Raw genomic sequence first — 13,934 nt, forward strand, 5'->3', positions numbered from 1 at the left:
ATGGCTTATGGACCAGGACAGCTGAACACTTCCAGGTATTTCCAAGCAAGCCACAGCCCAGACCCGACAGCTCCAGCTGCAGACACTGGGGACACATTCCTGTCACAGCAGACACTGGCAAGACCTCACAGAGCTGGATTTAGAGGACTCCTCGCCTGTTTTCATTGTATTTAAGTTAGAGAACATACTGACTGTCCTTCTCAGCTAATGGGCTCAGTAAACCAAGTGCACCTGCACTTTATGCTATTTACTGAACTGTGAACATTTAGAGTTGCAGCCTTTGGAATCAAGGTTTCAGAGGCACTTAAACATCACAGGAGCTCAGAGCTCTGATCCAGTGTTTGGCTCCTGAATGACAGCAGGACTTTGAGCTTGTCTCACTTGCTGCAAGCTTGGGTCTATGCCAGCTTATGTCCAGCCTAAGTTCATCCACAGAACTAAGGACCCAGAAATTCAGGCTAATAAATAAAGGCTCCTTTCTGGTCCTTTTTTCAAACCTGACAGCAAGATCCTTCAATCCACCAGAAAAGGATGGTCTTTCTACCTCCAGTCCTCTCCACAGGGATCCTCCCTGAGTACATTTTTTCAGGCTCCTCAGATGCTCTTTAAATCATCTGGAAAGAAATCTGTCTCCTGAGGTGACTCCCAGACACTGCTCTTTAGTGAACACACACCTTCAGCTCAGGGCAGCTGAAGCTCCTCATTGTACTGGTTCATGATACGACCCTGCATTGTACAGTGGAAGAGAATTCCAGGTGTGTCACTGGCCTTTACAGAAACCACCTGAAGTATTTTCCTCGTCCTTCACCTTGCTTTTGCTCTGCCTTGCTCTATGGCATCCCCAAACACCTAGAGATGTAAATACAAGTGCTGGCAGGAAATACTTAAGTCATAAATTTAATTAGAGGGCACTGAAAGCCTCTCTAATTACTTACTGCAGGAGGGGAAGCTGTTGCTGGTGGCTCCAAGGCTTTTGCTCTTATCGAGCCGTAGCAAGGAATTTTCCCCACAGGAGAATAAAAAAAAAAAAGAGTCAAGTGAAGTGTATCCTAATTAAACTAATATGCCATCCAGGGTCAGGATTTTATTTCCTACATAGGCTAGAGGTCTCTTAAAAGCACCTCATCTCACCTTCCCCTTTCCACCAGGATGCACTGCTGGAAGCTCAGCTGTGGGACATCTGGGAATTCCCCTGCACTGGCTCACCAGGATGGTGACAGGATGGGATTTTGCTCTGATATGGAGCTCACAATTAAGAGGAAAAACATTAACAGCACTGCTTCTTTATGTCTTAGAGAGATTAGGCTTGTCAATCATTAATGCATAAGCTAAAAAAAAAAAAAATCCATCAATAAACAGGGCACAAAAAAAAGAAAATTTTATTTAAACAAAATCTGCATTGCAACTTATGTAACATTAATGGAGCTTATGCCAGGTTCTATGTGCTAGGAATTATATGCTACTTAGTGAGAGCTTATTCATCACTAAAACATGAGACATTTCTCCTCAGATGGGTTAAAAAAGCACTTGCTTTCCTACTGCCGAAGTGTGAGAGGAGGAAAGGGACACATTGGAAATGGAGTAGCCAAAGAATCATGGTCTGGGCACCTTCACACCACAGCACCCTGAGACTGTGTCTATTCTCACATCAGCCTTCTGCCCAGGCTCAATATGAAATGTTTGCAGGCTGATTAATATTTTTTTTTCTACTCTGAATGAACAGTAATCAATGCCTCGTTCCCTCTACTTCCCTAGGGGAGAAACCATCACACTTAGACAAAAATGGAGCCACAAGTTGCCTCCCTACACACTCAGCCCAGCAGCAGGTCAAAGAAAAGCAGGAGTTCGTGTTGGCACACAGATCTGACCACAGGTTTTTGCTGGATGAGTGTCTCCAGGGTTTTTGGTCTTGCATGAGTGAAGAAAAAGCATTTAAGCTCAAATTACAGGAGCACTGTTGCCACTAATAAGGCATTAACATTTACCTCCCTCTCCAGCAACTCTATAAATTATCACTAGGGAGAGGGAGGGGTGGGAAGAGGGGAAAAAAACCCCAGGTATGTTCTTCTCACCCTGGCACTCAGTCATGTGCCCAGCAAGCTGGCTCAGAAACCTGACAGACACAACTGCAACAGAGGCACATCCCTCCCCAAAATCCTTGGGCAAGACCAGTCCTGATCACCTCATGGTGGCCAATTAGTTGTTTTGATGGTAGTGTCATGTAAATATAAGGGGTTCTGTGAAAGGAGCAGCTCACTAATGATGCAGGATTTACACCTCCAACACACACACTCAAAATTCACATGGATGCTTTAAACACTGTCCTGTAGCTTATAATTAAAATGCCACTGACTGCACAGCTGGCACTAGTCTTTTAACTGAACTTCCTTCTAAATTATCACTTGCACTCAACCCTGAGTATACATCTTTGCTTGGAACTAAAATCAATCCTCTCTCCTACTCTTCAGCCAGGATCTTGCCTGTGGATTGTCAGTACTTTTCAGCAGCACAGCTTCACAGACTCCTTTCTCCTTAAAAGAGGAGAAGAAACGTCCAGTGCACAGGCCTATTTTGAGTACCACAACTCTCATTACCTACCTCTGTGTGACATCCATAAGGATGCTCAGGGGAACAAGGATGGCCCTCTTACCCTTCTGCCTGAGCTCAGCAGCTGCGTCGAGGCACAAAGACAAATGCCCTGCAGGCAGAGGCTGGCTTTGCAGAGGCTGGCTTTGATAACCCAGGAGGAAGATGGGGCTGGAAAGAGGCCCGGAGGAAGAGCTGCCCTGGGGTGCCACTGTGCCAGTGAGACTGCAGTGAGCGAGGTCAGCTCTGCAGCACCTCAGCTGGGCCTGGCTGGGGAAAGGCAGGGTTATTCTTTGAAACTGAAACCCAAAGCAAGCAACAAAATGAGAGCAAGGTGCAGTCAGAGATCAATCTACTGTCAACTTCTTTCATTACCAAGGGAGAGCCAAGGACAATTCTTTTTATGCTCACCACAAATTATCCCCTCACCTGGACATTACCGCTGCCCTAACAGCCACGGCCAGACTTAGCCAGTCCCAAGGTGTCTTTAAGCACAGCCAAGCAAACAAGAACCCCTATTTCTTCATTTTCAGAGCACACTGCTTCTAGAGTCCAATTAGACTGTGGAAAAAATAGGTCTCAGGAGAAGACAATAATAAAAGAAAGTGCACTGCAGTCCCCTAATCTGCTGCCTCACTTTCAGGCTTTCCAGACACCCAAGAGCAGCAGCGACACCTGTAAGTTGTATAAAAAGCTGGTTTCAGTCTGCTACAGGTTAGAGTCACTGCTGTTGAGGGGCAAAGGACCAGAAAGTTGAGTTCAAAGGGACTGCCTTTGGATCTCTTATCCAAGGCGCCGGGAATCGACCGCGGAGTGCTCGGGAACAGAGGAACGATAACCAAAATCACGTGGGATTCAGCACTTCCCTACAAACCAACCCTGTCTATGGAAAGCCTCGGATGAGGGTGAAAGCTTGACAAGATAAAGTGATGAAAGTGAGCACACGCCAAACAGACTGTCATAAATCAGAGGGAGGAACGTTGGGTACTTTGCAAAGAACACACATCCTTTTTTTTTGGCTGGGCTGGTATCTTTTTAATCACAAAAAGCAGACATTGTGTTTGTGGCAGGGGGAAAAGAAAACAAGCGTTCACGACACGCTTTGGAGCTTTATGTATCAAAACTAACTGCCAAAACACACCTCCCAGTTGTCTGTTTTCAAGCAAAGCCTCGCTCTGCTGCCTGGGTAACCAGCACACTCGTAAGCACTGCTGACAGGGACCCCAGGTGCCTGATCACATCCCATCCTTACCTGGCCCTGCTAAACACAAAACAGGCAATTTCATGTGTTCAGCCCACGCTGAACGTTCATGTTAATATAAAGCTTTAAATGCCTTTTTTTTTCTCCAGAGCTGAGGCTTTCTGGCAATGCCTGACACTCTGTGTCAGGTGCATCCTGCAGCAATGAGGGGATCAGGTGCTGACGCCCCTCTGGAGAAACAGAAGATTTTCAGACAATGCAGATTAAATGAAAATACTCCAGCTGAAATCTGGAGGACCATTATGAGCCCAAAGGATGGAAAATTAACTAACCTGCAGTTATCTGCATCAAGGGGTCGATCTGAGCTGCCAGTCCTAGGGCCAGAGTGGCCTTTACCACAGCAGTGGGATTTACAGGGTGGATAATAGGTCTCTGATCTCCCCAATAACAGGTAGGATGCTTTCACAGGGACACAAAACTAGATCAGAACTTGCTTAACATTTACCAACACGTATGATGACAGCACAAACACCCAGAGCAGTCATGCATTGCTGCAGAAAGGACCTGGGGCTCAAAAGGGAACAAAATGAAGCTGTTTGATGGGGGGGGAATACATGACTGGGATGCAGATAAAAACACAAGAGCATCTCCTTCCTTTAGGAATCTGGAGGTGAGTCTGGAAGGGAAAGGTTAAGGGAGTTTCTCTTGAAATAGTGTAACTTGTGGGGCTCTCACACAGTCAGAAAGAAGCAGCAAGGAAATGTGATTACAACCTGTGATTTCCTGGCCCACCAGAATACAAGAAGAGGTAATATTTTGACTGTAAACATTAAAAAAAGAGCCCTTTATAAAAACAATCTTTCTGTCATTACAGCAAAAACACTGCATTGTACTTAACAGCAAAAAGCTCATAAGAGAACACTTCAAACACTTCATTTAATTTACACCCTCAAACAGGTAATAACTAAAGGATTCCAGGTTAAAAAAAGCCACTGAATAAAACACACTTAGTAGTTTGATGTGCTCACCTTCCCATCGTAGCGTTTCACTATGAACTGGTCCAGGCCCAGGTCTGAAAGGAAAAAACCAAAGATACTCAGAAAAAGCTCTTAAAGCTTAAAAATAAGTATTTCTTGGTTGTTTTTTTTTTCTGTATGAGAAGATTAGAAAGTAAAATGCACAGTCTCAGGAGAGCACAGGCTGATTTTTGGTGCTATGAAGAATAAAACCCCTCCACAGAGCTACGTCCCGTGCATTTTCTGCCTGATTATGGTAATTATCACATCCTCATTTCAATTTAAATTAGAAAAAAAGATGGAAAAAGCAAAATAAAACCTTTCCCGTGCCTGCTGCATCACCTGCTTCTGAAAGAGGAGAAAGGTTCATGCTAAGCTGCAAAAAATGGAATTATTCATCCCACCAGGGTGACCCCCTTGCCCTTTGTGACCCAAAGCAGCTACAACTCCTCTGTCACCTCTATTTCAAAGGTCAAGCCAATTGTCGGAAGGCTTTTTGCACTTGTGAAAATTCCAGCCAGAAAGCACCTTCTCAATGTTTCATGTGCCTGGTAACACTGAAAACTGCATATTCATACATTTTTTCAGACTTTAATCTTCTGAATTTTGTCTCCCTCCCAGCTGTGGTTATAAATCCAGTAAACACTGGCACATTTAGATGTAGGATTCATTTGATAAATGTGATTATTTTGCTACAGACATGTTATCTGGTCAGTTTACCCCTGACCATCCATCTGGATGGTGACTTGAGCTGAGCTTATGTCCGTGTGTCATAATAAAGTAATTTCTCAGGAACACCTCCTTTTCCCCTGCCAGGAAATAGTGTTGTAAGACAGATCCCTGACAGCCTGACATTCTACATGTGCTCATGGAAAGCTGAAAAAAGGACATGGGTTAAAAATAGCAAGTGAAAGTATGTCTTAATGGCACCTCCTGCAACTGGACTCTACTACTGGGAAAGCACACGAGTTTCAAAGCAGAGACAAAATGAATGGATCCTTGTGTAGATGAACTGCAAAAGATGAGTTAGTAAGTGTCATTTTATAGATCTAAATATATTTCTAAATAATTATAATAAATATTTATGTAATATGAAATAAATAATCATAGAAACACAGAATGGTTTGGGTGGAGAAGGGACCTTAAAGCCCATCCAGTCCCACCCCCTGCCATGGGCAGGGACACCTCCCACTAGCCCAGGTTGCTCCAAGCCCCATCCAACCTGGCCTTGGACACTTCCAGGGATCCAGGGGCAGCCACAGCTTCTCTGGGCAACCTGGGCCAGGGCCTCCCCACCCTCACAGCCAAGAATTCCTTCCCAATATCTAAACTAAACCTACTCTGTCATTTGGAAACCATTTCCCTTTGTCCTGACACTTCATGCTCTTGTAATAACGTACACATGAGTCTGAATGTACATAGAGAAAAGTTATTAAAAAAGCCAAATGACACCTAAAAAGGCAGACTATCAGTCCCTGTACTAAAGAAAAGGTTAATGATATAACATTTTTGTTTGCCACAGATGTAACAAGAGGTGGGCAAAGGGGAAGGTGATGTGGACTGTGCCTGACCCATGGCTGTAACTGCACCTAAACCCCCAGGCCAGCTGCAGAAGCTGCCAGGTCTGTCCTCAAGCTTCTGAGCTCTGAGGATTTAATTATTTGCTGAACAAAGTGCTTACAGCACCACAGAAATGGGGTTGTTATTCCCTCTGTCATGTCAGCCTCCTCCGACACAATCACGTCTGACGAGAAGCAAATTTACAGCCTTGGTTTATGCACGTCTGGGAGAGCAGGGAGAGACATTTATATGAAAATGCAGTACAAAACTCTGTCACTTTTCCTGTCGCCTTTTTTCATGTCACTGTACCAGCACGCCCTGGAAGACAGTGTTGGGGACTGGGGTTAAATCCAGCAGGCAGCCAGTCACTAGTGGGGCTCCCAGCACCGGCCAGTCCTGTTTAACACCTTTATTAGTGACCTGGATGAGGGGATTGAGTGCACCCTCAGTAAGTGTGCAGGCAACACCAAGTTGGGTGGGAGTGTTGATGTGCTGCAGGGCAGGAAGGCTCTGCAGAGGGAGCTGGACAGGCTGGATCCCTGGGCTGAGGGACAACAAGGCCCAGTGCCGGGTCCTGCCCTTGGGTCACACCAACCCCTGCAGCTCCAGGCTGGGGCAGAGGGGCTGCAAAGCTGGGAAAGGCCCTGGGGGTGCTGGTGACAGCAGCTGGACACGAGCCCGGGTGTGCCCAGGGGGGCAAGAAGGCCAAGGGCCCCTGGGCTGTGCCAGCCATGGTGTGGGCACAGGCCCAGGGCAGTGCCCGTCCCTGTGCTGGCACCGCTGAGGGACCGCGAGGGCTGGGCCCAGTTCTGGGCCCTCAACAGGAGAGACCCGGAGGGGCTGGAGCGTGTGCAGGGAAGGGAACGGAGCTGGGAAGGGGCTGGAGCAGCAGGAGGGGCTGAGGGAGCTGGGGGGGCTCAGCCTGGAGAAAAGGAGGCTCAAGGGGGACCTTCTGGCTCTGCAAGTCCCTGACAGGAGGGGGGAGCCGGGGGGGGTCGGGCTCTGCTGCCAGGGAACAAGGGACAGGGGGAGAGGGAACGGCCTCCAGCTGTGCCAGGGGGAAAATTCCTTCACCAAAGGGTGCTCCAGCGCTGTAACAGGCTGCCCAGAGCAGTGGTGCAGTCACCATCCCTGGAGGGATTTAAAAGCCATGGAAATGTGGCACCACTGGGGGCATGGTTTGGTGGTGGCCTCGGCAGTGCTGGGTCAATGGTTGGACTCAATCTTAGAAGGTCTTTTCCAACCTAAAGGATACCATGATTCTGTTGCACACACAAGCACATTGGTTCCCATCAGTTTTATGCTCACCTTTTCTCCCAGCCATGCAGAAGTGTCCCCTCTGCTGCATTAATTAAGCTGCACACCTAAACCCCTCTATAAAATTCTTTTTAAATAGCTCCTGAGAGAATAAGCCAATTCAAAAGCTGAAAAAGGGCATTTATGTTCAAGGCATACAGTTTTACTCTATACATTTTCCTTTTGCCAATACAGTTCATTTTCTTTTCTGTGGACTTACTGCGTGGTTTTTCCACAGTCCTTTAAAGCTGACAAAAGCAAACCAACAAAGAGGGTCTGTTGCTTGATGCCTGTGTTCCTTCTCTGTATTACACAAAAAATCCAAGGCTTTTCCTCCATGATGTTACAATAGGAATCCAGTGTTTGCGTAGGCTGGAGAGCCAATGGAAACACTGCATGGGTGAGGACAATCACATCTACCAGGGGAAGGGAAGAATGTTAGTTATTACAACTCTGCTACTCAGAAGGAAACATCCTACATTAGAGGCACCTCAGGATTGTCTGTAAGTGACACACTCATTAGACAAACAGCCCCTGGCTGGGCTATTGCTGAAGAGCTGCAGGAACACAGGCTAATAGGCATGTTTAACCAGCAAAAGAGAGCTTTCCCACCTTTCACTGGAAAGCAGGGGCTGAAACACCATTCTCCCAGAAGTGGATGAAAGGATTACCTTCAAGAGAGGCAGCAATGAAACGCAGAAATCATTTCAGGAGGATACCTGGCTGCTTCCAGAAGCCTCCCTGGGACATGCACCACAGCTACTCCAGACTGCACAGTGACCACCCTGGGCTTCAGTGCCTGTTTCTGCTTGGACAAACCCAGAGTTTTCCCCATGACCTGCCCCAGAATATGCTTTTTATTTACCTGAGACCCTGCACAACACCTCACCTTTCCCTACAGATCTGGATTTTCAAAGCCCCTCTTGCTCCCCCAACCAAGGGCTCCGCACCAGCTGCTCCAACGGGGACCTGCAATGATTTCCAAACCAGCTTCCTTGTAATCTTTAACTACCATTACTCCTAAAACTTCTGATACCACCTAAATTACTATCAGGGGCCCAAAAGAAACAGCAGCCCTGCCATGGAGTACCTAAGCACGTAGCACCACTCCAAGTGTTATTTCAGACTAGGCTGACACCAATGCCAGGATATAGGCTGCCACTTTTATTCATGTGATAGTACTTTCACAGCACTCTAAAAATAAAAATGTTTCAAAATAAAGCAAAATGACTTATACTCACTGCCTTCCACAAAGGAGAAAATGGGGTTTTTGACAGCAGAACCATATTTGCTGTATTTACTTCTCTCATTGTAGTCTGGGGAGGATGTTTTAATGGAGAAGGAATGAATTATGTAAAGGAAAAAACACAGAGTAACTTGCTGTTACTGTTGTTCAGCTCTAGCCAAATCTAAAATCAAATGCTTATTATATTTCTATTGATTAACAAGAACATACTTTCCACAGATTCACTCAAAGACAGCTAATTACCACACTTGATAAATATCTAGACAGTTACTAAGCTCTTCGTGTTATCTTGGAAAAAAATCCATGGCCAGTAGGTTATAGATTGCAGTTTTAAAAAAACATTTCAAAAACGAGCTTCCAGGAGAAGAATGATTATATTAGGCCAAGAACACAGTTGAGATCAATTAGAAACCATCATGATTTCCTCTGGGATGCCAGCAGCTTTCCACTGATGGAAAAACCTTTTCAATTGCTTCCAGTCTTGATATCCTTGTCAGATTTTTCACACTATCTGGGTAACATTCACTCACGATCTGCTTCTTTCCCACTGCTTAATATATAACATGGACTCGTTCTTGCCAGCAGATGAACAAAAGGGCTAATTATGAAGACTGAAGAGCCTCTTCACCATGCTTGTGATGTGCCATGTTGTGGCACAGAAAATGCTGGAGCAAGTTTTCCCCTTCAGAGCTGTAACCCAGCTCCTGATTTTTGTATGAGTATTTCCCCTCTGAATTTAAAATGTAATCTGCAAGCAAACAATGAGCTGCCTGAGATTTCTCAGGGGACAACAGCCTCAGGTTTGTGTTTCAGTGCAGGACTGTTTTGTTCAAGGAACAAGGGACTTTGCTCTCATCTATCTCCCCCTCCTCCAACAGGCAAGCCAGTCTCCCTGTGAGATGTGCATTCCTAACACCCCTGGTAAGCCACACCAACCTGTCAGCTATTCTGGAAGCCCTAATTACTTGGGTTTTAGCACATAAACACACATATAAATGCACCTCTTGCTTGCTCATCCTTGGCTGTTTTCCTGGGGTCTCATACCAGGCTCAAAGATGATTCTTGCCTAGGAATTATGTATTTTCACAGACAAAAAAACCCCTCCTCTGAGTCACCTCTCACTTGCATCCTTTCCCTTAAGACCCCTCCAGCAGATGCACTTGGGAGAGAACACAAAAGTAAGTCCCCATCAACAAACCAGGAGGCAAGTTCAGCATCTCTAATTTCCTTCTAGATCCTTAATGTCCCAGCTGAACACTTTGCGTAATTTTAAGGATCTGTAGAAGCCCAGGGAGCCCTCCCCACCCCACCACACCAGGTGAGTGCTTGTCACAGCTCATGGCTGCTGCTTCTACAGAAGATCAGATCCATATTTCACAAACTTAACCCAAAACAACAAATAATCACTCAAGCACTGCACCAACCCAGAAGCCAGCTTGTGCCCAGCTGCTCTTGAAGTCCAGACATGGAAAACAAACCATTTCAACCCCAAGAACCAAACTGTACAGTCTGGTCGAGCCACCAGACATCGGCTCCGTCCTTCACGGCTCCTCTCCTCCGACACCACCCTGTGCACAGAGGCTGCAGGGGCACAGCTGCTGCTTCTGGCTGAGCTTCAGCAGCATGTTTGGGGTTTCTTGCAGGCAGAAAAGAAAAAAACACCATCAGAAAAACCTTCCAAGAGTTCAGATATTTGAGCTCCTGCTCGTTTCATGGTGAATCCTGAAAGGCATCTTTCACGCAGCAAGAGTTTGGGATAACAGTGAGATTAACACTGGGATGGAAGAGCATGACTGGTTTGGGTACAATCTGCCTTTGTTACAGTGTGCTGGGATGTGATATGACATATTTCTTACTTCTTTCAATCCTTACTGCAAAAAAACCTAAGAAAACTGGTACTGGCTGAGCACAACACAGCTCCTTCTTAGTCCAGGATGCTCCAAAATCCTCAGTTTCCCCAGGAAAACAGCAATGCAGAATGGACCCAGGTAAAGTCAGGGAAAGGGAGGGAATCTTGATTCTTCCCACCAGAGACAGAATATTTTCAGCTGGTTGGGGACTGGGGTACCAAGGAAACTCCAGGTACAAAGCAACCATCCCTGCCCATCCAGCCTTGGAGCAAAGTTATCTCTTGGGTATGAGAGTGGGAGGAAAAAAATAATACAGGACTGCAGGGAGCAGAAATCACCACCCACGCTTCTGTTGGTGCTTGGACTCTGCAGATACTTATAAAGAAATTATTTGTTTAAAGCAGCTTTCAGGTTTAATGCCATTCTTTGGCTTATCCTGACAGGCTGTTCCAAACTCAGCAAGAGCGTGTCATTCCTTAAGCACAGCTTGCCTGCTTGGGAAAGCTATGGCAGGAAGTTTGACTGAACCAGAGAAAGCATTCTCCAGGAGCTGAGGAACTGGCATTCATTTTCCCCAAGCCAGCAAAACACAGGCTCAAATTAAGCTGATACTTTATAGACAATAAATCAAACTTTCCCCAAAGTAATCCATAAAAAAGAATCAGGCACACGATACCTCACAGTAGATGAGCAGTTTAAAAATAAATACAAGAGGGACTCAGCTCCCTCATTACTCCAAATCACTTATATCCCACAGTATTTTCTCTCCATAAAACAGGAGATGCATTAACAAGAAGTTACTTGCTGAAATTCCAACTGGGAGCTTGAGCCCACAGAGCACCCCCTTCCTTGCTTCTGGGATACTCCAGCCCCTGTGGAGGGCACACCCATGTCATGACTCAGGGAGAAAGCAGCCCCAGCATTTCCCAACTAATCTATAACCTAGATTATCCTATGAGTCAAAAGTACCAAAGGGATGTAAAGTACAGAACTCATCTCACCAGCAGGTAGCACTCTTTGTTTTCAATTTCTGGTTTTAAAAGTCACAGCTATCTTCCCTTTTAGTTTTTTACTGCCAGCTTTAAAAACGTTTGGGAACAAGGTTATGGCTGGTTTGACTTTATTGTAACAGTAAGTGTTTTACTCTTCTACTGTTCATTCTGCAATAAAACCCCATTTGCTGTGATGGTCACAATGCACAGGAACAACCATCTTCGCAGTGGCTGTGTCCAGAACCAAGTCCATGACAGTGACACTCCTGAAGGCAGATTTTCCAACCAAGAAGATCCCAGATGCCCACCCCTCCTGCTGAGCCAGCTGATGGGCAGCCAAAGATCCATTTCCACCTCACTCCACTTGCCAAGAGCACCTAAGGATCACTGAGGCCACTTTTTTCCCTTACAAGCTGCTGTGTGTCACTGACTGGCAGCGTTAGCAGGCAATTAAAGGCAGTGCCAGGCTTCATGGGGCCATCTAAACAGCCAGGATAACAACGGGAACACAATGGGGAGTGAGTGGCTAAGACTGACAAATTATTTCCCATTAGTCACCTTCACTTGTCTCCAAAGTAGGTGTTTGCTGAGCACTCTTCCACCTATTTTCTGTACACACCTTAAAATGCACCAAGGACATACATGGAAGAAGTAAAGAAGAATCAGATGTGTTGAAACGAAACACAGGATGTTTTCTATTTTTAAGCTTCCTGACAGGTGCTGCTGCTTTTCCAAGCACCAGTTCAAGAAGCCTTAGATAGACAAGATTATGACCTACAGCCATTAATTCACATGGAAACCACAGCCATTTCCAGGACTTGATGAAAACCTAAATATCAATTCAACCACATGCTTTTAACACTAATATCAGGATTATTTTTTCTTCCCTCCTGCACAGACTTCATATTGTTATTTCCTAAGGACAAGTGGACATGGTATTTATTTGGCAGCTGCCGTGTAAGATTTTAAAACACTTTCACAGTTTGTACATAAACCCCACACTGAAAAAGTTAGCATTTGGGGGCTAAAGTTCTCCATTAATGCCCAAAGAGAGGAGTTTTCATTTGACAAAAGCCTGTTTCATTCTTTGAGATACAACAAGGGAGACCAAGGAACATGATCTCGCCCAAAACATGAACCTCCTCCAATACAGACAGCAGACAAAATCCTCCTGCCACCCCACCAACACCAAATATTCAGGACACAGTTTTCCAGACAAGAAAAAAGTGTCTGCTCCCCCACTTGTTGCCTGCCAGATCCCCAGAGGTCCCACAGCTGATCTGCTTCCCTGCAATCCACAGGGAATTTGAAGACAGCAGAAATGAGCTCTACCCTGGCCAGCAGCATCACATGGAGCTGCCTGGACCCCTTTAGAATCATTTGGGTTGGAAAAGACCTCTAAGATCATCGAGTACAACTTTTACTGCCAAGGTTTCCCTTGTCAAAGCAACCTCCTTTTGCAGGTTTATGAACAGTTCTTGAAATGTTTCAGTCCAAGGTAATCTTTCCCTATTAAATATAGGAGAAAGGCATCCCACCTGCTCTCCAAGGCTCACACCAACCAGATCTGCTACACTGCAACAGCATTGCAGGCACCATGGAAGGGAAGAGGCTAATTTTGGGCTTAGAGATGGGAAAGAGAGCTTCAGGAGGTTCTTCCTAGCCCTAGCAATGCCAGGTTCAGAGCTGGGAAGTTTAAAGATCGGGTAAGCAGAGACCAGAGCGTGTTAGTTCCCCAGATTACCCCCCACTCATCACTTACTCTCTGGCTGTTTTTCATTGGGTGTTATGGACCTCACAAAGTCCTGTGGGGTCATGAAAACCTCCGACTCTCCGTGCTCGTTGATCACCTTCAACGTGGCGAAGTATCTGAAGATCTTGTCCGGCGTGGAGTAGGCTCTGATCCTGTTCTCATATTCCATCACCTGGAAAGGAAATGGAACCAGCATTAGATGTGCTGTGTCCTCCCCCAGCACTGACCCTCGGTCCTCAGGGGGATTTGCCACAGGACAAGTTGTGTGCAGCAACACAACCCTCGACCCTTCCAGCAGCGTTTCCTTCACAGGCCTTGGAACCACCAGGAAAACTGGACATGTGAGCTGCTGGTGTCCCCAGACTAAGAACAAACACTAAAAATCTTTTATTATTTATAAGTTTAGACTTTTCATCATGGCACAGGAAAAACAA

At 45.8% G+C, this 13,934-nt stretch overlaps 1 protein-coding gene across 3 annotated transcripts in view; it reads right to left on the reverse strand.

Annotated features, from left to right (window-relative positions):
* MICU1 (mitochondrial calcium uptake 1) overlaps positions 1-13,934 on the reverse strand; it is an 85,988-nt gene that overhangs the window by 46,323 nt on the left and 25,731 nt on the right. For all 3 annotated transcript variants that reach the window (XM_064662098.1, XM_064662100.1, XM_064662099.1), the window contains exons 5-6: positions 13,510-13,672; positions 4,816-4,859 (exon numbers count right to left, since the gene is read on the reverse strand). In XM_064662098.1, the coding sequence (XP_064518168.1) occupies positions 4,816-4,859; positions 13,510-13,672 (207 nt within the window). The remainder of the gene's footprint in view (positions 1-4,815; positions 4,860-13,509; positions 13,673-13,934) is intronic.

This window comes from Pseudopipra pipra, chromosome 8, assembly GCF_036250125.1.
Source record: "Pseudopipra pipra isolate bDixPip1 chromosome 8, bDixPip1.hap1, whole genome shotgun sequence".
Lineage (NCBI taxonomy): Eukaryota > Metazoa > Chordata > Aves > Passeriformes > Pipridae > Pseudopipra > Pseudopipra pipra.